General features: G+C 36.9%; 1 protein-coding gene, 1 non-coding gene and 1 pseudogene across 2 annotated transcripts in view; 1 reads left to right on the top strand and 2 right to left on the bottom strand.

The window, feature by feature from the left end:
• Positions 1-15473, bottom strand: part of INO80D (INO80 complex subunit D) — a 41934-nt gene extending 26461 nt beyond the window's left edge. Inside the window, exons 1-4 of the mRNA XM_069467995.1 lie at positions 15439-15473; positions 15087-15333; positions 8539-9284; positions 341-449 (exon numbers count right to left, since the gene is read on the bottom strand). Of these exons, the coding sequence (XP_069324096.1) occupies positions 341-449; positions 8539-9284; positions 15087-15304 (1073 nt within the window). The 5' untranslated portion in view covers positions 15305-15333; positions 15439-15473. The remainder of the gene's footprint in view (positions 1-340; positions 450-8538; positions 9285-15086; positions 15334-15438) is intronic.
• Positions 15474-19626: 4153 nt separating this feature from the next.
• LOC138387938 (U6 spliceosomal RNA) lies at positions 19627-19730 on the bottom strand. The gene has a single exon (XR_011234016.1). It is a non-coding gene; the product is annotated as a U6 spliceosomal RNA (small nuclear RNA).
• Positions 19731-20077: 347 nt separating this feature from the next.
• LOC138383279 (large ribosomal subunit protein uL22-like) lies at positions 20078-20628 on the top strand (annotated as a pseudogene).
• The last annotated feature ends 781 nt before the right edge of the window (positions 20629-21409 follow it).

The following is a 21409-nucleotide window of genomic DNA, read 5'->3' as shown; positions in this document are numbered from 1 at the left end:
TTTCTTCCCAAGTGGAATCTACTTAACCTCCACATTTTCGAAGTGCTGTCTATTGTACCTCCATTTTGTTTTATTTTGTTTTTTTTGTAGAGATGCGGTCTTGCTATGTTGCCCAGGTTGTTCTCAAACTCCTGGCCTCAAGTGATCCTCCTCTCTTTGGCCTCCCACAGTGCTGGGATTACAGGAGTAAGCCATGGCACCTGGCCAAACCTCTAAATATTTTTAACCTCTATTTTACAGTGAAACTAGATCCAATAAAATAAAAGCATTCACATATATGGGGGGGGGATCAATCTGCTACAGTGGTAATTCAAAAATAAAAACAGACAGAAAGACTTACGTGTGTCTTTCATATCTGAGGGTTTCTCGGATGGACCATGCAACCTGGTATGGTGAGGCCTGCTCTGAATCCTCCAGTTCCTCTCCACTCTCTTCAGACCAGTCCAACCCTGGGACAGACAGGGGATATTGTGAGTCAGAAAAAAATTTACTTTTATTCAAAATTGAGATTAAAAAGCTACCCAAAATACATCACCCAACACCTATATCAAGTACTACCACAGTGTGAATAAATGCCTCCTGATGAATCTCATTTCTATTCTTACAAAGGTTAATAATGAATGTATGATATACACTCAGGTTTTAAAAAATGACATTTTAACAAAAAGGCTAAGCTATATTCCAAGGATGAACTTCTTCTGTCAGACACTCATGGGGCAGAAACAACGCAAGCAAAGGAGAGAGTTCAGGTCACAAAAAAGGGCAGAATTTCTGAAGTATCAAAACTTCATACACAAAAATTATGTCAGAAAAACATAAAACATATTCAAAAGGATGAGAAAAGCAGCCGAACATATGTTCAGGCAAGAAAAAGGTCAAAATGTGCTGATGAAGTCACCCTATACTTCGGCAAAGAAGGGCCCTAGAATAAATTGTCGAAGGCAGACATACTCTATCCCTCCCTCCCACCATCTCTGGAGGAAAGGGCTCCATCGATTAGGCAGTCCATTCCCTGGCTCTGGGCCTCTATGGGAAGCTGGGAGGGCTGGATGGCAATGTTCTGTTACTAATGAGGTTTGGGATTTCTTTCAATTCTTTTAAACAAAAGCTGTCACATTTTGTGCTCCATTTTGTAAAAGAAGTTTAGAGGGAAAGGGGGAGAAATATGAATAATGCTTATTTTGTCAAATGCTATAATTTTTTTTGCTAATTATTTATTTGTTATTTTGGAAATGGGGTCTCACTATTTTGCCCAGGCTGGGCCAAACTCATGATCCTCCCACCTCAGTCTCCCATGTAGCTGGGACAATTGTGTCTGGCAAATGCTATAATTTTTAATGATTGGCTAATTTTTAGCTCCCAACATAAAAGGCTTTACCCTTTTAAAAGCTGTATATCTTGAAAAGGTCTTGATAAATGCTTAAGCTGCACAGCCCAAAGTATAACAATATGTAAGAGTATATAACTTTAATATATTCATACCACTAGGATACTTATTAGACACCTTGATAACCAGTATTTTACTTATGTCTTCTTTCTTGAGAACTTTGAAAATCAACTTATGTTAAAAATGACCTCACAGATTACTTCCATAGTTTAAATGAGTTTACATGTGTCAAATAGGGAAATTAAGAAAAGGTTAATTGAAATGCAAACTATAAATGCTTAAAATTACGTAACACATTGCCACTGGCATAAAGAAACTTCAAATCTAGTTCCAAGATGACTGTCTAAAATGGCAGGTCACCTTAAAACGTGAGTTACTTTCTCTTGACTAAAATAATTAATACTTTGTAGGCGGAAAAAGGTAAAAAACAATTAAGTGATCCCAACAGCATCAACTTCAGTGTGTTGAAAGGTGAGGTCTGTCAAAGTGATATTTAAGGCACATTTTAAAAAAAACAACATGAGTTATCTTTTAATTGTATCAGAAGTAATAATTTCTACTAAGACATGTACGCTTTCTCGAAGAAGTCAAGATGTAAGTCATAAGAACTAAGATGAAATGTTTCTTCTGCTGTGAAATTTACTGTCCAATAAAGCAAACCTTTGATCATGGCTTCATTATCACTAGTTTTAGTGTAACTAACTGATATAACCAGCCCAGACAGAGCTGTAAAAGCTAATTACAAGACTGAATTTTTTTTTAAGTACTCTTTGCTGACATGGAAACAGACTACGATTGGTCATAAGAGTACATTACAATTTCTAGTTTCTCCAAAATAATCTTTGTTTTGAAATCTTACATCTCTACTATGTTTGAATTTTACAAAATTAAAAGGCTGAATACATTTTCTGCAAGTTTTTATTCTGTTCAAAAATCAGCCAATATAAAATTTCATTGTTTTAAAAGATAAATTATCAGCATCCAGAAATAAATAAAATTACAAATAAAAATTTATAGATGATACAGATAAGTGTTGGAATATTTGGAAAAAAAATTCTTAGATTTCTGCCCAAAACTAATACCTAAATGAGTTACAGACAGATAACTAAAATGTAAATAATGAGATAATTTAAAAAACTAAAAGAAAATATAGATGAATATATTTATATACTGTTGCAATGAAGAGAGCCCAAACAAGAAAACAAACAAAAGCCATGACTCAAAGAAAAAAATCCTAAAGAAAGAAAATACATAAAAATTTTTAACTTCTATATTCCAAAATCATTATAATAGATATTTGAAAGCAAATACTATAAAGGAAAAGGCTTTGCAATCAATATGAAACATGTATTACTGATCTTACCAGTCAATAAAAAAGAAAAACACTTCAATAAAAATGGACAAAAGAAGTAAAAAGGCAAAATAAATAAATATCAATGTTCAAAAAGCATATGAACAAATACTCAACTACATCATTAATCCAAAATAGCAGTTCTCAGAGTATGAACCACAGATTCCTGGGGGTCCCTGAAATCTTCTGGGGGAGGGTCCTTAGGTCAACACTATTTTCAGAATAGTAATAAGACACCATTTGCCTTTTTCACCGTGTTAGCACTTAGACAGAGGGCATAAAAGCCAGGTGGATAAAACTCTGCCTCCTTAGCAGGAATCAAGGCAACAGCAACCAAACTCTATTAGCAGTCATTGTATTCTTCACACCGTGCGTCACAACTTAAAAAAAAAAGTTTTAATAATGTTCTTGTTTATTAAAAATTGCTTATTAAATCTCAACCCTTGAGTGTATCTTTACAATTATTTTATGTGACTAAATATGAAGTATACAGAAAGCACCTCTGCTGTATATGAAGAAAGTATTAATAGATGATTGTCTCAAGGAAAAGCACTTGCACAGTTGTTTAACTGCAACCTGAATAAGCTGCTTTTTTGTTTTTTCATTTGACATCATTTTTATTTGAAAGAATGTCTGACAAACTATGGTTTTAAGACTTGGATACGTGGCAGTCATTTTCCCAAAAATGAACACCATGAGACTGTCACTTCAAGGAAGTATTTATTGTTGCCAATGATAAAAATTTGAGTTTTCACTTGAAAGCTCAATTTTTGGGAAACTTTAATTCACCACTGAGAGCTTGACAACTTCCCAGTAGACTTTTCTGATGAGATTGATGGTAATATTAACAAATGTGATTTTTAAATTTCATACTATAATGAAATGTATCAGTTTGGAATATCTGTATAACTAAGTAAACCAGTGTTTTCCAAATGACCAACACATGATGTTACAAAATCATGCATGGATAAAAGATCCATTCAAAGAACAAAAGAGCCGATGGGTTTTAATACAACAGTATGAAAAGTTCCTTAATATGGTTTTAGATTCCACACTGCAAATAATCTTTAACTTGTCAAGCTTCAGTGTAGAATCAAGAAAGAATATCCATAATCATTTGAAAAAGGAGATTAAAATACTCCCTTTTCCAACTACCTATGTGTGAGGCTGTACTTTCATTTCCTAATCAAAAACCACATATCAAAACAGACGGTGCAGCTGGGCCCAGTGGCTCACATCTGTAATCCTAGCACTCTGGGAGGCTGAGGTGGGTAGATCCGTTTGAGCTCAGGAGTTCGAGACCAGCCTGAGCAAGAGCGAGACCCCGTCTCTACTAAAAAAAATAGAAATATATGGGCAACTAAAAATATATATAGAAAAAATTAGCCGGGCATGGTGGCGCATGCCTGTAGTCCCAGCTACTCGGGAGGCTGAGGCAGGAAGATTGCTTGAGCCCAGGAGTTTGAGGTTGCTGTGAGCTGGGCTGATGCCACGGCACTCTAGCCAGGGCAACAGAGCAAGACTCTGTCTCAAAAGAAAAAAAAAAAAAAAAAAAACAAAAACAACAGACTGAAGCAAATATGAGAATCCAGCTATCTTATAGTAAACCAGACATTAAGACTTGCAAAACAATGCCATTCTTCTCATTATATTCGTTTTGGAAAATATACCTATTTTTCATAAAAAGAACATGTTGACATGTAGTGAGCTTGTTATTATTTTTGGAAGAATCAATAGTTAATATTGGCCAGGTGCGATGGCTCATGCCGGTGATTCTAACACTCTGGGAGGCTGAGGAGAGAGGATTGCTTGAGCTCAGGAGTTCAAGGCCAGCCTGACCAAGAGCGAGACCCAGTCTCCACTTGGGAAAAAAAAAAAAAAAAAAGGAAAAATTAGCCAGGCACAGTGGTGCACACCCATAAGTCCCAGCTACCAGGAGGCTGAGGCAAGAGGCTCGCTTCAGCTCAGGAGTTTGAGGTTGCAGTGAGTTATGATGATGCCACTGCACTCGAGCCAGGGCTACAGAGCAAGACTCCGTCTCAAAATAAATAAATAAAGTCTTTAAAAATTTATTTAAAAAAAATTAATAGTTAAATATCTCAGTGTTTTTTTGAGTCCATGCTGCAGAAAACATCTCAGTTTTAACTTCAAATACAGTAAATATCAATAGATATAACTCCTACACAAAAACTCTATCACCATAGAGCTTAATAATATTTAAGTATAAAGGATACTAAAACCAAAAAATTCAGAAACACTGATCTAAGATATGCAAATTAAAGCAAATTTTCTTTTTTTTTTTTTTTTTTGAGACAGAGTCTCACTCTGTTGCCCAGGCTAGAGTGAGTGCCGTGGCGTCAGCCTAGCTCACAGCAACCTCAAACTCCTGAGCTCAAGCGATCCTCCTGTCTCAGCCTCCCGAGTAGCTGGGACTACAGGCATGCACCACCATGCCCGGCTAATTTTTTCTATATATATTTTTAGCTGTCCATATAATTTCTTTCTATTTTTTTAGTAGAGATGGGGTCTCGCTCTTGCTCAGGCTGGTCTCGAACTTCTGAGCTCAAACGATCCGCCCACCTCGGCCTCCCAGAGTGCTAGGATTACAGGCGTGAGCCACCGCGCCCGGCCGCAAATTTTCTATATAATTTGCAAAGGCAAAAAGAAATAATAATAATAATACCCAGGACTGACAAAGATTTAGAGAAACCATCATTCTCACACAATGTTGAAAGAAGGTAAGCCAACAAAATAATTCTGAAGCAAAATTTGGCAACATATCAAAAACTTCTCTAAAGAAGTGCAAAAGCTTAGAATCAGCAATTCTACTTCTAACAATCTATTAATATTTGAAGAAAAAATTAAAGATGTGGCAGTAATTATTTTGCTGCAAAGCTATACATCTCCAACAGTTTATAATGATATTGACTGAAAAGGCTTAAAGAGGAGATAGAATTCAGCCATGACAAATTATATTGTATATATGAAAAATTAATAACTTGGAAATAATTATGAAAAATTTAAAAATAGGTTACAAAACGCTATGTATAGTAAGCAGTCAATTTTATATATCTGAAAAGATATACCATGATATTAACAAATGGGTATTAATAGGGTTTGGAGTGTTTTATTATTTTTGCTTACCTATATTTTTTAAGTTTTATTAGTTGTTTTTTTTTTTTTTTTTTTTTGAGACAGAGTCTCACTCTGTTGCTCAGGCTAGAGTGAGTGCCGTGGCGTCAGCCTAGCTCACAGCAACCTCAAACTCCTGAGCTCAAGCGATCCTCCTGTCTCAGCCTCCCGAGTAGCTGGGACTACAGGCATGCACCACCATGCCCGGCTAATTTTTTCTATATATATTTTTAGCTGTCCATATAATTTCTTTCTATTTTTAGTAGAGATGGGGTCTCGCTCTTGCTCAGGCTGGTCTCGAACTCCTGAGCTCAAACGATCCGCCCACCTCGGCCTCCCAGAGTGCTAGGATTACAGGCGTGAGCCACCGCGCCCGGCCTATTAGTTTTTTTAATTACCAAAAGGCATACATGGTTTAAAAACAGATGAAGGCTGGGCACGGTGGCTCACGCCTGTAAGCCTAGCACTCTGGGAGGCCAAGACGGGAGGATCGCTCGAGGTCAGTAGTTCAAGACCAGCCTGAGCAAGAGCGAGACCCCGTCTCTACTAAAAAATAGAAAGAAATTATCTAGACAACTAAAAATATATAGAAAAAAATTAGCCGGCCATGGTGGAGCATGCCTGTAGTCCCAGTGACTCAGGAGGCTGAGGCAGAAGGATCACTTAAGCCTAGGAGTTTGAGGTTGCTGTGAGCTAGGCTGATGCCACAGCACTCGAGCCAGGGCAAAAGACCGAGACTCTGTCTCCAAAAAAAAAAAAAAGAAAGAAAGAAAGAAAAGCTACTACTCTCATTTCCCAAAAAACAATTCCTGTCAAATTCCATTCTCCCTATAGTAGCCAAAGTTAACAGCCTGGTAGTGTACATACTTTCACCTACGTTCACAACAAATAGGCACACATCTATTCATATACTTTCTCAATAGATATACTGATGTCCGTTGTTTATTTACTTTGTTCATGTGTTTATTTTTACAAAAATGGGATAATACAAATACATCTTGATTTTTTTCTACTTACAATACAAGGGGCACAATCTCAGACAAAAGATACAGATTTCACTCATCCTTTTTAATAGCTGCATAATATTTCACAAAACATATATGAACCATAATTTATTCATGTTTTCCTAGCACTTGTTTAGGTAACTTGAAGATTTTTAAAGCTGCAATCAATGCTACAATGAACATCCTTGCACACGTATCCTAACATTTTGATTTTTTTTTATATGTAGGATAGTCCCACAAATGAGCTTAAGTAGTAGATACAGCTAAATTACTCACCAGCGATGTCTGAGATACCATATCTTCACTAATACTGGATATAAATTTTGCCAATCTGATAATTCATTGTTGTTTTAATTTGTATTTCCTGCCTGCTATAGGGATTAAGGTTTTCACCTGTTTATTGACCATTCATATCTGTCTTCTATTCATCATATCTTTGCTCATATTTCTATTGCTGTCATGTCATGTAAATAATTTTTCCTGAAGATTTATAGCTCACACCACATTCAATAATGAATTCCAACTGAATTGAAGGTTTAAATGGTCAAAAACAAAACAAAACAATCAAACTATTAATAGGAAATATAGAATATCTGCGTAAACTTGTACTGGGAAGATTTTTTCAAGCAAAACAGAAAATTCAGAGGTAACAAAGGAAAAATAGGTATTTAACTGCATTAAATTAAAAGTTTTGTTTACATTTTCTCACTTTTTAATCATGAACAGGAATACCTTGGGAACTTTTAAACAGTGAAATTTTTTACAGTTAGCAGATATTAAGAATGCTGTGATTATTTCTACAATAAAACATGTCATGAACTTCATTAGATGTACAGGTACTAAGTTCATAAAGGCATACAACCAAACACAACTGCCTTTAATATTGCTATTACTACAATAAAAGCTATGACTAGAATTCTAAATTCCGAACTCCCATTTCTGTATCCTATTCTGCAAGTATTATAATCTCCAGTAGCATATAGTTGGCTGTCTGTATCCATGGCTTCTGCATCCATGGATTCAACCAACCGAAGATCAAAATATTCAAGGACAAAAAAATTGCATCTGTACTAAACATGTACAGACTTTTTCACATCGTTATTCCTTAAACAATACAGTATTACAATTATTTACACATTATTTACACTATATTAAGTATTATAAGTAATCTAGAGATGCTTAAAAGCAGTAGTCCCCAAACCCCCAGCTATGGACCAGTACTGGTCTGTGGCCTGTTAGGAACTAGGCCGCACATCACCACCTATGCTCCCCCTCTCCCATCCCTGACTTACCGCACCTTCCCCAAACCCCATCCACAGAAAAATTGTCTTCCATGAAGCCAGCCCCTGGTGCCAAAAAGGTTGGGGACTGCTGCTTTAAAGTATACATGAGGATATATATATATAGGTTATATGCAAATACTGCACCATTTTATATCAGGGGCTTGAACATCTTCCAATTTTGGTATCTGCAGAAAATCCTGGAACCAATTACCACAGATACCAAGGACGACTGTATATATTTTAAGGCAGTCTACCTAAATACAGAATCTTCCACTGCACCACTCTGCCCTACACGATGGTTGTTAGGAAAGTGAAGCCCCACACAACAGAACACGTTTTACTTTATTATACATATATGATATGATAAAATAGATAACTCACCTAAATGGGGAAACAGATCAGTGTCCAGCTGATGTTTTTGGGTGCACAGTTTCACCAGTCTCTGCAGTCGACTTATACAAGAGAAGTGTGGAGAAAAGGCTGTGGCTTTCATAAGGACCCGGTCAGTCCTGGGCGGGTCCGCGACAGGAGCCCTACTGGATGGCAGGAGGGGCAGCGGCCTCTTGTGAGACAACTGCCTTGCTTGTGCTATAGTGTGTGTGGTGGGTGCCACTCCCTGCATTGGTAGGCTGGTGTTCTGAGGTTGAGGTGACTTGCAGACTGAACCCTGCGGTGGCGCTGGAGGTTTTAAAGAAGTGGATAAGGGTGACAGGTGGGAGTGCTGCTGCGGAGGCTGCGGCTGTGAAGGTGCAGGAGGGGGACTAAAGTGCTCTTGTCGAACTTTTAAAATCTCTGTCTCTCTCTGGCGCTGCCGATTCTGGGCCAATTTGCTCTGCAACTTCTTTCTCACAGTTGCCCCTTTCTTTAGGTCATCGTCTTCCTCGTTGAAAGCAAACGGGTCTTCCAATTCAGTTTCCAGGTAGTGGAGAGGGACCCTTGCCCCAGGTGGAGAGAGGGACATTCCATCCAGTCCGTTGGGCATCTTCAAGGCCACCGTGGGCACCGCCAGGCTAAAGGCCATGGTATCCATCTGGTGCCTGACCTTCACCTCATCTATAGGATCATTCTTTTTCTTCCTCTCTTTTTTCGGGATAAAGCCAAGTACCTGCAAGTGGCTGTTGCAGTACCTTTAAAAATGCACACACATGGGAAGATATTTATGATACATACTAAGAAAAGTAGAATATAGAACTATTATAAAATGTGAGTCCTAACATATTAAAAATTGCATGACTATAGTAACTCTTGGCATTCATCAATTTAATATGCAACTTCCACTACTTTCAGGCAATCCTCAAAGTCTTTGCAATTATGCTGAGACAGATATGTGAACTGTACATGTGCAAAGGTGGCCAGACAGAAGCAAGTCACTTGCTAGTGAGTGGCCCTGGATAACTGCTCAACTCTTGCTCCTCCCATGGCTTTGTTATTCTCTATTCATAGCATACAAAGTAACTCATTAAAAATCTGAAGGATCACTTAACATTCTCTTACAGAGGGAAAAAACATGTTCCAATGCCATTCAGGTATCTGGAGATTCACAAAGATCTTATGACACAAGCCTCAAGGATGTCAAGTGTCTACTGTATGCTTTACACACACGGGGCGGGGAGTGGGGGAGAGAGGATACAGCATGGAAGGAGAAAGTAAAAGAATAAACTGTTTAGTGGGATCATAGGTGAAATGAGTTTCTCAATAGACAGATACAAGAAAGTGAATTATCTCCTCTAGTACCTATCTGCCATAGGTACTAAAATAATTCCCTTTATAAAGATGAGGAAATTAAGCTTTACAGAAATTAATTAACTTGCCCAAACCACTTTCCAAAAGGAAAGTGACAGACCTAAGACTTGAACTTAAATCAAAGCTCATGAAGACTCTCATTAATCTTCAAAAATGAGCAGGTAACTTTTGTAATGTAAATGCTATTTTTAAAAAACCTACAAAAGGATAAAGTCCTTTTACATAACGAGAAAGCAGAATACATGTTATGGCAATTAACCACACTGAAAATCTGTGGAGGCTTTTAACCACTAGGGAAGTAGTGTTTTCCAAATTGGTATTCCTCACATAGTTCCACAGTGTGTTAATAGTATTCCATGCTTAAATAAATTTGGAAAATCGTGGCTTCAAATTAAACAATGATCCTATTGTTACTGCTGTAAGACTTCTCAAAGTATTTTGTATAGTAATGTGCATTATAAAGTTCAAAGAAGGAAGTGTACCCATTTAGCAGTGTTGCCCAAACTTATTTGAAAATGGAACCTATTTTTATTGTGGCACACAGGTAATATCTCCACAGAACACAGTTCTGGAAAAGAAGCAATAAAGTAAAAAATGTCAATTCTTAAATTGGGCTACATCAAAAAAAATTTTTTAATAATCATTAAAATTATAGATTCATATTAATAGCTGGGCATAGTGGCTCACACCAGGAATCCCAGCATCTTGGAGATCAAGGAGGGAGGATCGCTTGAGGCCAGAAGTTTGAGACCAAGAGTTCAAGATCAGCCTGGGCAACAAAGCAAGACCTCATCTCTACAAATAATTAAAAAAAAAAATTAGTTGGGTGTGGCGGTGTGTGTCTGTGGTCCCTACTCCAGAAGCTGAGGTGGGAGGATCACTTGAGCCCAGGAGTTTGAGGTTACAGTAAGCACTGATGGCGCCACTGCACTCCAGCCTGGGCAACAGAGCAAGACCCTGTCTCATAAAAAACAAAATATAGATATACCAAATAATCAGGATATATGTGTACATACATACATACACACACACACAAAGTGAGAGGGAGACAGACAGTTTTATTGGTTTGTCTGAGAACTAAATCTCAGAGGCACTCTTTTATTTTAAATAGGGCTATTAGAAAGAAGCTTTCTGGCCAGTAAAGAGACTCTATACCACGTATGTGTATGTGTATGTGTATGTGTGCGTGTGTGTGTGTGTGTGTGTAGGCACACATGCCTAGTAGGTTTGAGCTAGGTCTCTGGGTTTAAGGGACCTAAAACAGAATAGATTCATAAAGCCATGGCCAGCAACAAAAGGGATAACTTCACTAACCAAGAAAGCTTCCCCAAAACAGGAAAAAAAATGTAATAAAGAGTAAATTATTTTTGTTTTCAACTCATTTTTCAAATTAACAAAAAGGATTAGCTTTTTTAAGTATGGAGATGGCGGGATAGAGTTTTTTTAAATTTTGAAATCAAACTTCTCTGTCGCGTACATGTGGGCAGCCCTGGCTGGTGACCAAGGCCACCATGTGCTCTGTTAGGAAGTACAGCAAAGGCTGATCTGCACATGTGGCCCTCCTTCAAGCCTACCTTACACTAGCCACTCTGTCAGCACTATCACAGATAGTCTGAACTCTTAACAACCCTGCTTCTTCTAAAGGGGAGAATTCTTTTTAACTAGAACAGCTTACCTAATTTGAACAGCATTTAAAATGAGTAGGCAAATACGAATTTCTAGTCTAAAAGAACAGCTATACAAGGGAGTGACTACTAATGGGTAGAGGGTTTCTTTTGCAAGGATGAAAATGTTCTAAAATTAGACTGTGGTAATGGTTGCACAACCCTGTGCAATAGTAAAAAATACTGAATAGTACACTTTAAACGGATGAATTGTATGGTATGTGAATCATATCTTAATTCAGCTGTTCAAAAAAGAATAAATGTTCGGTAAACAAGAAAATTTCTTTGCAAATATATACTACTAAAAATAGGTATAAAATTATAGCATAGGCATTTAAAATATTTATCATATAAAATAACCAATTTAATATAACTACTTGTCTCTAAGAAACCAAGGCTATCGTGAGCCTTAGCTTCCCACTGCACAAGTATATAAAAAATGGACTTTACCACCACTTCCACTGAGCATAACAGTACTCTAGTTCAAAAAGGTGGGAACCTACAATTTAGCATTTATAATACATGCCAGATTAAGTTAGAAACCAGAAATTAAGAAGATTCCTCTAGCTGACCACCAACCAGATAACTTTATCAATGAAAAGTCCTTGGAATTTGTTTTCTAAAACAACACATAAAACCTTCTCAACTCCCTAAGTGCTCAAAAGAGTACACTAACAACAATGTGGCCAGGCGCATTGGCTCACTCCTATAATCCTAGCACTCTGAGAGGCCAAGGCCGGAGAAGAATTGCTGAAGGCCAGGAGTTTCCAGACGGGCCTGAATAAGAGCGAGACCCCATCTTTACAAAAAATAAAAAAGTTAGCCATACATAGTGGAATGCGCCTAAACTCCCAGCTATTCAGGAAGCTGAGGCAGAAGGATCACTTGAGTCCAGGAGTTTGAGGTTGCAGTGAGCTATGATGACACCACTGCACTCTAGCCCAAGTGACAGAGTGAGACACTGTCTAAAAAAAAAAAACCCAATAATGAAAGCTTATTTGCAAAAGAATATTAATCTTTTCTACCTTATGTCATACAGTATAGTTATAACTATTAATATTTATACACAGGTTTAGACACATTATTATATTAATTCAATCTAGATTTCCAACACAAGAATATTATCTCCTGATACACGCTTTAACCTATTTTCAAACAACTCTACAAAAGAACAGAAATATTGGTAACATTTACATTCATATGGTCATGGACAAATTTTAGAAAAAAATGTATAACTTAGTACTAAGTACAGCTTCTCTTGACATAGAAACAAAAGTCCTTCCCTTCTCATCTAGTTCTAAAAAGGAGAAACCACTTCAAAAACAAAGGTGGAGATGCTTCAGACAATTAATGTTCTGGGGAAATTTGGAAGGACTCATACTTCATATTAAGATAATACTTGCTTCAGCTCAACTGAAAAACAACTACCAGGTTGCCAACTGCAACTGTGATAACCTGTATTTAAGATAAAATTATAGAGATATGCTTACAAAGATGCTTGCAGTAAAAAAAAAAAAAGGGAATCTAACCTCATCAATCTTCAGGTTAAAAAAGGGCAGGGATAAGAAATTATCATTTTCAGTCTATTAAAATCAACTAGACCATAGATCCCTTTCTTACCTGAGATTAAAATTTTATTCCTTGTCTCATTAAGCAGCTGTTTCTAACTTTCAGGTATTGTAATTTGAAGCCTTAAGTGGTCGTTAGAAATTCTAACAGCGTATTCCCAAATCACATTATACTATTCGTACTCATTTTGGTGGGATCTCTACCAACACAAATTATTTATTTCACATTAAAAGTATAAAAAGTGGCCAGGCGAGGTGGCTCACGCCTGTAATCCTAGCACTCTGGGAGGCCGAGGTGGGAGTATTGCTTGAGTTCAGGAGTTTGGGACCAGCCTGAGCAAGAGTGAGACCCCGTCTCTACTAAAAATAGAAAAATTAGCCAGGCACCATGGCACAAGCCTGTAGTCCCAGCTACTCAGGAGGCTGAGGCAGGAGGATCGCTTGAGCCCAGGAGTTTGAGGTTGCAGTGAGCTATGATGATGCTACTGCGCTCTACTAGGGGTAACAGAGCAAGACTCTGTCTCAAAAAAAAAAAAAAAAATAGTGTAAAAAGTGTTCAGCATGACAGAAAATACATGATTCCTTTTCGACCAATTTACGAAAGTGACATTTGCTTATGTATAGGAACATGGATGGTGTGTGTGTGTGTGTGTGTGTGTGTGTGTGTGTGTATGTTAAGATAGAAGCAAAAGGTTCAAATTTTCTATCTAAAGATAACAAGTATCTGAAACTCTTGAAAAACAAGCAGGCATTTCTCTGTAAAGTCACACAATGATCAATATGGTTTCTGGAGAATTGAAAAAAAAAGAGACATGAATTAGAAATTATATGTGAAAGATAGTGTGAATTTTCCTAAGAATATGAAAGATGAATAACCAGTATAAGACTCCTTCTTTAGTGCTCTGGGAGGCCGAGGCAGGTGGATCATTTGAGCTCAGCAGTTCGAGACCAGCCCGAGCAAGAGCGAGACCTCGTCTCTACTAAAAAATAGAAAGAAATTATATGGACAACTAAAAATATGTACAGAAAAAAATTAGCTGGGAATGGTGGCACATGCCTGTAGTCCCAGCTACTCAGGAGGCTGAGGCAGGAGGATTGCTTGAGCCCAGGAGTTTGAGGTTGCTGTGAGCTAGGCTGATCCCACGGCAAAAAAAAAAAAAAAAAAAAAGACTCCTTCTTTAAAAATAGCTCCAGGTTTTATTTATTTTTTTAAAATCAGCAAGGCATAAATTCATCATGATAAAAACTACCCTTAACATGAAAATAGTTTTCTAAATTATGATAAACATACTCTATTTGGAAAACTTTTTAACAAAAAAGGCAAGATTGTAAAACAACATCAAACACTTCTTAGCAGTCTGGTAGGAAGTAAATCTGAATAATTCAAGTAATATTTTTCAATTAGTATATATTCTTTACTACCTTCTACACATAGATTAAAAAACCCCAATATTGTCATTTATTACAACACCTAATTAGTTCTTATCATTTCTCTCATTTAGGCAAATGATAAACTAAGCAGAGCAGTCAAGAACTACTTTATAAGGCCACAAACCAAACCAATCAGTACCAAGACTTCAAGCAGCAATTCTCAGGGGAAAAAGTGTTTTTTTTAATAATTCCAGAAGTCCATGAAATCAATAAAAAGAATAAAACACTCAAACAGACTTTTCAAATAATTCTCTAAACTTACTATTCAATTTTTTTAAAAATTGTCATCTTTCATCTTTAGAAGTATTGCAAAGTTTACTTAGATTAACCCCAGAACTCAACATTTAAATTTATCACATAGGAAGGAAGGAAAGAAGCGAAGGAGGGAGGGAATAGAAGGGAAGAGAAGGGAAGAAAAGGGAAGACGGGAAGAAAGGAAGAAAAAAGAGAGAGAGAAGACAGGACAAGATAAGAAAAGGGAAAATTCTAAGCCTGCTAATTAAATCTCGTGATTAGCTCTCACCTGCGATCCTCTGATTTGGGGATGGGGTTGGTGCAGCGTTGGCTGTTATACTTGGCCACATATTCACATTGCTTGAAGGGGGCAGTCTTGTCCTCCAGAACGTGTCTGATACAGAAAGCGTAGCCGTTGAGTCGCCGCTGCTTGCACAGTTTGGGGCTATATGAGCACAAGGGCTTATTGTCAACCTCAGAGAAGTGTATATGTTTCCCTTCATACATCACGTGACTCTATTCCTTGTGAACATCAGCTAAAAGGCCACCAGAAAAAAAGAAACCCAAATGATAAATCAAAGAGTAGAAAGCAGAGTTAAGTTGATAATTTCACTGAGGGGCTTCTGGCCCCACAGCCATACCTGATTTTAAATCTTCTGCACCATAGCAATGTTAAGAGAACCCCAAGGATACCACAGTTTGGAATGCTGCAGAATCAAGATGAAGCAGATTGTCTACAAAAATATCAAAAGTCCTAGTTAACAAACAGAAATAACAAAGCTAGTTCACCCAGGAAGTAAAATGCTACAATATCACCCTTCTTAATGTGATAGATTCTTCATTATAGTCCAACATCCCAATAATAAGGTTAAATAAGAATATAAGAGGCATTAAAAAATAATAAGTTACCTTACCCTCTCCCCCGCCAAACTGAATAACATCTACTCTGGTTAAGTTTTACAAATATCTCAAAGCAGCAGAGCTTTCCCACCCAATGAATGTCACAGGTGGCAGGTCTTTTTTTTTTTTTTCCCCTCCATTACTGTTGCTTGTATTTTCAGAACCCAAATCCCTTTACAATATCAATAGAATAAACTGTAGAACTAAAACTTCTCTCAGAAATTCTTCTTTTTCTGATATGCTGGCAAAATATTTGGCAATTTATAACAACTGTTTTTATGGAAAACAAAATAGAACAAAATTTCTGCTTTAAAAAAAAATGTTATTTTCCCTTTAAAATTCCCCCATACCTATCCCATCCAAATTCTAAAAACTCCTTGGACCCAAAGACCAATCACCGGACCACACTTAAATCATTCTGTTCAGTGCTGTGCACCACACCACTCTTCCAATCACACTACCTAGGATAATAATCATGACTTATTAATCTTTTGAGATTCAGTAAGAAGATGGAAGGAAGAGTCGGGCATGGTAGCTCAGGCCTGTAATCCCAGCTACTCTAGAGGCTGAGGCCAGGAGTTCCAGACCAGCCTGGGCAACACAGCAAGACGCCGTCTCAAAAAACAAATTAGCCGAGTGTGGTGGTGTGTGCCTGTAGTCCCAGCTACTTGAGAGGCTAAGGCGGGAGAGCATCACTTGAGCCCAGGAGTTTGAGGTTGCTATGAGCTATGATCATGCCATTGCACTCCAGCCTGGGCAACCGAGCAGGACCCTGTCTCTAAAATAAAAATAAAGGAAAAGAAAGAAAAAAAGAAAAATGGAAGGAAGAAATTATACGATACTTACCTATTCATTAGCTCTCTACACAAAAAAAGGTCCAACAGAGCACTTATATAACACCAGACAGAAAAACAATCTATTTTGTGAAGTCAGGATCTTAGTGAGCTAGTCTCTCCCACACTCCTCCACACTCCCATTCAGATGGCTGATGGAACAGTTTAGATACTCGCTACTGAAAAAGTCAAGAAATACCCTTTTCTTCACCAGTGAATAACAAAATACATAAATGCTTGAGGTGTTGGAAGACATGGTTGTTCAAATCCAAAATCTGCTGCTTACTGTGTTACCCTGAACAAATCATTTAACCTTTCAGTTATCTCATCTATAAAACAGGGATAATGACAGCAGCTATATTATCATCAGGTTGCTCTAAGGATCAAATGATACAAAGCATGCAATATACTAAGTGTTGTGCCTAGTACATGTAAGCACTGGACAAATGGCAGTTATTATTCATAAGTGTTAGTTCTTCTAATATATTACTACATTCCACCTATGAGTGATAAGTAAGGTAAAGAATTTGTATGCTCCTTGAGAAACACTTCACTTACTGTAGTAGGAAAAACACCTGAAATACTAGCTTAGTGAATAAAAATCACATTCATTACTAAATAAATCTAATCACACATGAATGCAAAAAAACAAGAGCTTTCCCTTTTCACCTTATAAGGATGCAATGAAGTAAAGTTGGACTGAAAATTGAAATTTAGCTGTCCTAAAGGTCTGAATGTTTGGGATAGAAAATATTTCAAAGCAAATCCATGCCATCTTTCATTTTTATACTTGGTTTGCTCTACTCATCCACCTGGCTGAGTATATCTTTCACAAATTAGCTCAAGTCAATCTATATGAACTTCAGAAAAAAAAAAAATACCATGGATGTAAGCAAAAGAAGTCATTTACAGAATTAGTTTGATTGCCTTTACAGAAAAAAAGAAGCCTACATATCTATATATCTGAGAATATCTTATAAATCATAGAAGTCTGTGGGCAGGGATGAACAGATATGAAGGGCAATGTTCATTTTTTACCCTGACATATTCTAGGTATGCAAGCGTATCCTCTGCCAATATTAATGATTTCTCCTTTCTTTCCAGTTTTTGTTTTTGTTTTTAAGATACAGAGTCTTGCTCGTTGCTCATGCTAGAGTGCAGTAATGTGATCACAGCTCACTGTAACCTCAAACTCCTGGGCTCAATCCTGCCTCAGCCTCCCGAGTGGCTGGGACTACAAGTGCAAGCCACCACACCCAGCTCTTTCCAGTTTTTATGCATATTTTCCCCCTAACTGAACTGGCTGGAACTGCTGGAACAATGTTAATAATGGCGACACTATTACTCTTAAATTTAAATGAGAATTGCTTTGAGTCAACATTAGGAATAAATAAGACATATTTCCTATTATGCTAAAGAAGTTATCAAGTCAGTCATAATTCTTACTTTATTTATTTTATTTTTTCATTTTTTTTCTCAGAATTGAAGGTTAATTTTACCAAACTCTTTTTCAGTATCTAGGGAGTCATCATTTTTCTCTTTTGTACTTTTTAAAAACTATGGTGGTTAGTATTTCCTGATACTGAACTCTTCTTACATTCCCAGATATAAGAAAGAGCAACTTGGTCATTGTGTATTACCCATTTAATGTGATGCTGAATTACTCTTACTAATAGCTGGGATTTTTGTAATTTCAGAATGGTCTAGAATTTTCTTTTTGTGTGCTTTGTCAGATTTGATATCAATATTTATGTTTCAAAAAATAATTTAGAAAATGTTTCTCTTTTTCCATGTTGTTGAACGATGTAAAAAGTATTCGTTATTTTGTTCCTTAGAAAGTTGCCTGGTTCTAATAGTGCTGTTTTGTGCAATAGCTCAGGTTTTCAAATTTATCTGCATACAATTAAGCAGAGTGACCTCTTACATTTAACTTTCTAAATATCTGTGATTCTTTTTCAAATGCTGCATGTGTTGCTATACATGTGATATTTGCAACTTTCTCTTTGTTCCTGATTAGGTTTAATAGGTTTATCTGTTTAATGTGTTTAATATTATCTATAAAACAAAACAAGAAAAACTCTTTGATTTATTAGTGCCTCCATTAATCTGTATTCTAATTCATCAACTTCTGCTTTTATCTTCAGTAATAATGTCTTCTTTTCTCCTTTCTTTCCATTTATTTTTTCCTACCTCTTGGGTTGAATTCTTTTATTTTCATTCTTTCTTTGTTCAGTAGTTTATTTACATCTATGAATTTTCCTCTGAGTACTACTTTAGCCAAATCCCATAGGTACTAATACACAGAATTTTGATTATTAGTACTTTCTAGTTCATTTGGATTTGATTTTTTAATATTTCCTTTGACCCAAGATTCACTTAATTTTTTCAGATGGTACGGTTTTATATTTTTGTTTTAGTTCTAGTTAAAAAGAAATAGTATAACCTGCATATATCTCTGCCTTTTGGATTTGGCTGATATTTCCTTAGGGCTTAACAGATATTCTTGAAAAGAGTATTCATTGTTTCCAGGGTATGTTGTTTGTTACACCATACATAATGTTATTTAAATCCCTATGTCATTACTTATTTTGTCCGTCTGCTTTGTTAAAAGCTGGAAGAGCTGTATCAAAATCCCTTATGATAACCTAACTTCTGCCTGTGTCTGCATATAATCTTTGTGGTTATACATTTTAGTACCGTATTATTTAGTACATGAGATGCATGACCGTCAGACTGTCAATCTTTATCATTAAGAATTCAACTCAGCCAGGCACAGTGGCTCATGCCTGTAATTCCAGCAATTTGGGAGGCCAAGGCTGGAGGATCAGTTGAGCCCAGGAGTTCAAGACCAGCCTGGGCACCACAGCAAGACCCCATCTCTACAAAAAATAAAATAATTAGCCCAGTGTGGTGGCGTAGGCCTATAGTCCTAGGTACTTGGGAGGCTGAGGTGGGAGGACTGCTTGAGCCCAGGAGTCCAAGGTTGCAGTGAGCTATGATCGCATCATTGCACTCCAGCCTGGGTGACAGAGCAAAACTCTGTCTCTTAAAAAAAAAAAAAAATTTAATTCAAGTGATGCATTTTATCTTTTTTTTTTAAGTGTGGAATGCTTCACAAATTTGTGTGTCATCCTTGCACGACGGCCATGCCAATCTTTGTATCATTCCTATTTTAGTATATGTGCCACCCAAGCAAGCACCATTTTGTCTTGAATTCAATCTTATCTGACACAAATATTTGGTTTGAATTTGTCAATTAAGTCCCTGCCCACACTTTTGCTCTCAACTTTTCTGAGGCACTGTATTTTAGACCATGGGTCAGCAAACTATTCCTTATAGGACAAACATGAACCGCTGCCAGTTTTTGTAAATAATGTTTTATTGGAACACAGCCATGCTCATTCATTTACATACTGACCATGGCTGCTTTCGTGCTATTACAGTAGAGTTTAGTAGTTGCAACAGAGACTGTATGGCCGCAAAGCCTAAAATATTTACTAAAATATTATTTGCTCTCCCTCTAAGCAGCCTGCAGTGATCTGCGAAAATGGTTCGCTATTCACTTGACCCAGAAAACCCTACAAAATCATGTAAATCAAGAGGTTCAAATCTTTGTATTCACTTTAAGAACACCTGTGAAACTGCCCAGGCCATCCAAGGTATGCATGTACAAAAAAAACCCACCAAGTATCTGAAAGATGTCACTTTACACAATTTGTACCATTCCAATGTTATAATGGTGGAATTGGTAGGTGTGTGCAGGCCAAAGAAAGGGGCTGGACACAGGGCTGGTGGCCCAAAAACAATGCTGAATTTTTGCTGCACATGCTTAGAAATGCAGAGTAATGCTGAACGTGAGGGTTTAGATGTATTATACATTCTCCGGTCATTGTGTATATCCAGATGAATGAAGCATCCAAGACGCACTACCGTTCTTACAGAGCTCAGGGTCAGCTTAACCCATACATGAATTCCCCCTGCCACATTGAGATGATCCTTACTCAAAAGGAACAAATTGTTCCAGAACCAGAAGAGGAGGCTGCACAGAAGAAATCCCAGAAGAAACTGAAGAAACAAAAACTTATGGCACAAGAATAGATTCAGCATAAAATAAATGCAATAAAAGTAAAAAATATACATATTAGTTGCTGATCCTTTTTTTAGACGCACCTCTTACTGGGTCTGACTTTTTGCTCCAATCTTAGTCATATTTTTTAATAAATAAGCTTATCCAATTTATAATTTTACATTTGTTTCTCATAGATATTTATTTTAAATTCTCTTATTCCTTGCATTGTTTTAATTCAATCTTTTTAGTACACATTTCACTATGCAATAACATAAAAACAATATGGGTTTGAATTGTACAGGTCTACTTATCCATGGATTTTCTTTCACCTGTGCCACTCCTGAGACACCAAGACCAAAGCTCTCCTCTTCTTCCTCTTTCTCAGCCTACTTAACAGGAAGATGAGGATGAAGACCTTTATGATCATTCACTTCCAGTTAATGAATAGTAAATATATCTTCTCTTCCTTATGATTTTCTTAATAACATTTTCTTTTCTCTAGCTTATTTTATTATAAGAATACAGTATATGATACATATAACATACAAAGTATGTGGTAACTGTTTATGTTATCAGTAAGGCTTCTAGTCAACTATTAGTAGTTAAGTTTTGGGGGAGTTGAAAATTATATGCAGATTTTCAACCACATGGAGAGTTGGCACCCCTAACCCTCACATCGTTCAAGGGTCAATTGTAGTCTGTTTTCTTGGAAGATTTATACTTTCTCTCCTTTAGGTAACATTTCTTTACTCCATACTAAGAAAACTAGTACACCTAGCATTATAGCAATCAATCTCATCATGGATGAGA

This window comes from Eulemur rufifrons, chromosome 1, assembly GCF_041146395.1.
Source record: "Eulemur rufifrons isolate Redbay chromosome 1, OSU_ERuf_1, whole genome shotgun sequence".
NCBI lineage: Eukaryota > Metazoa > Chordata > Mammalia > Primates > Lemuridae > Eulemur > Eulemur rufifrons.
This window is presented reverse-complemented; position numbering and strand designations above follow the sequence as displayed.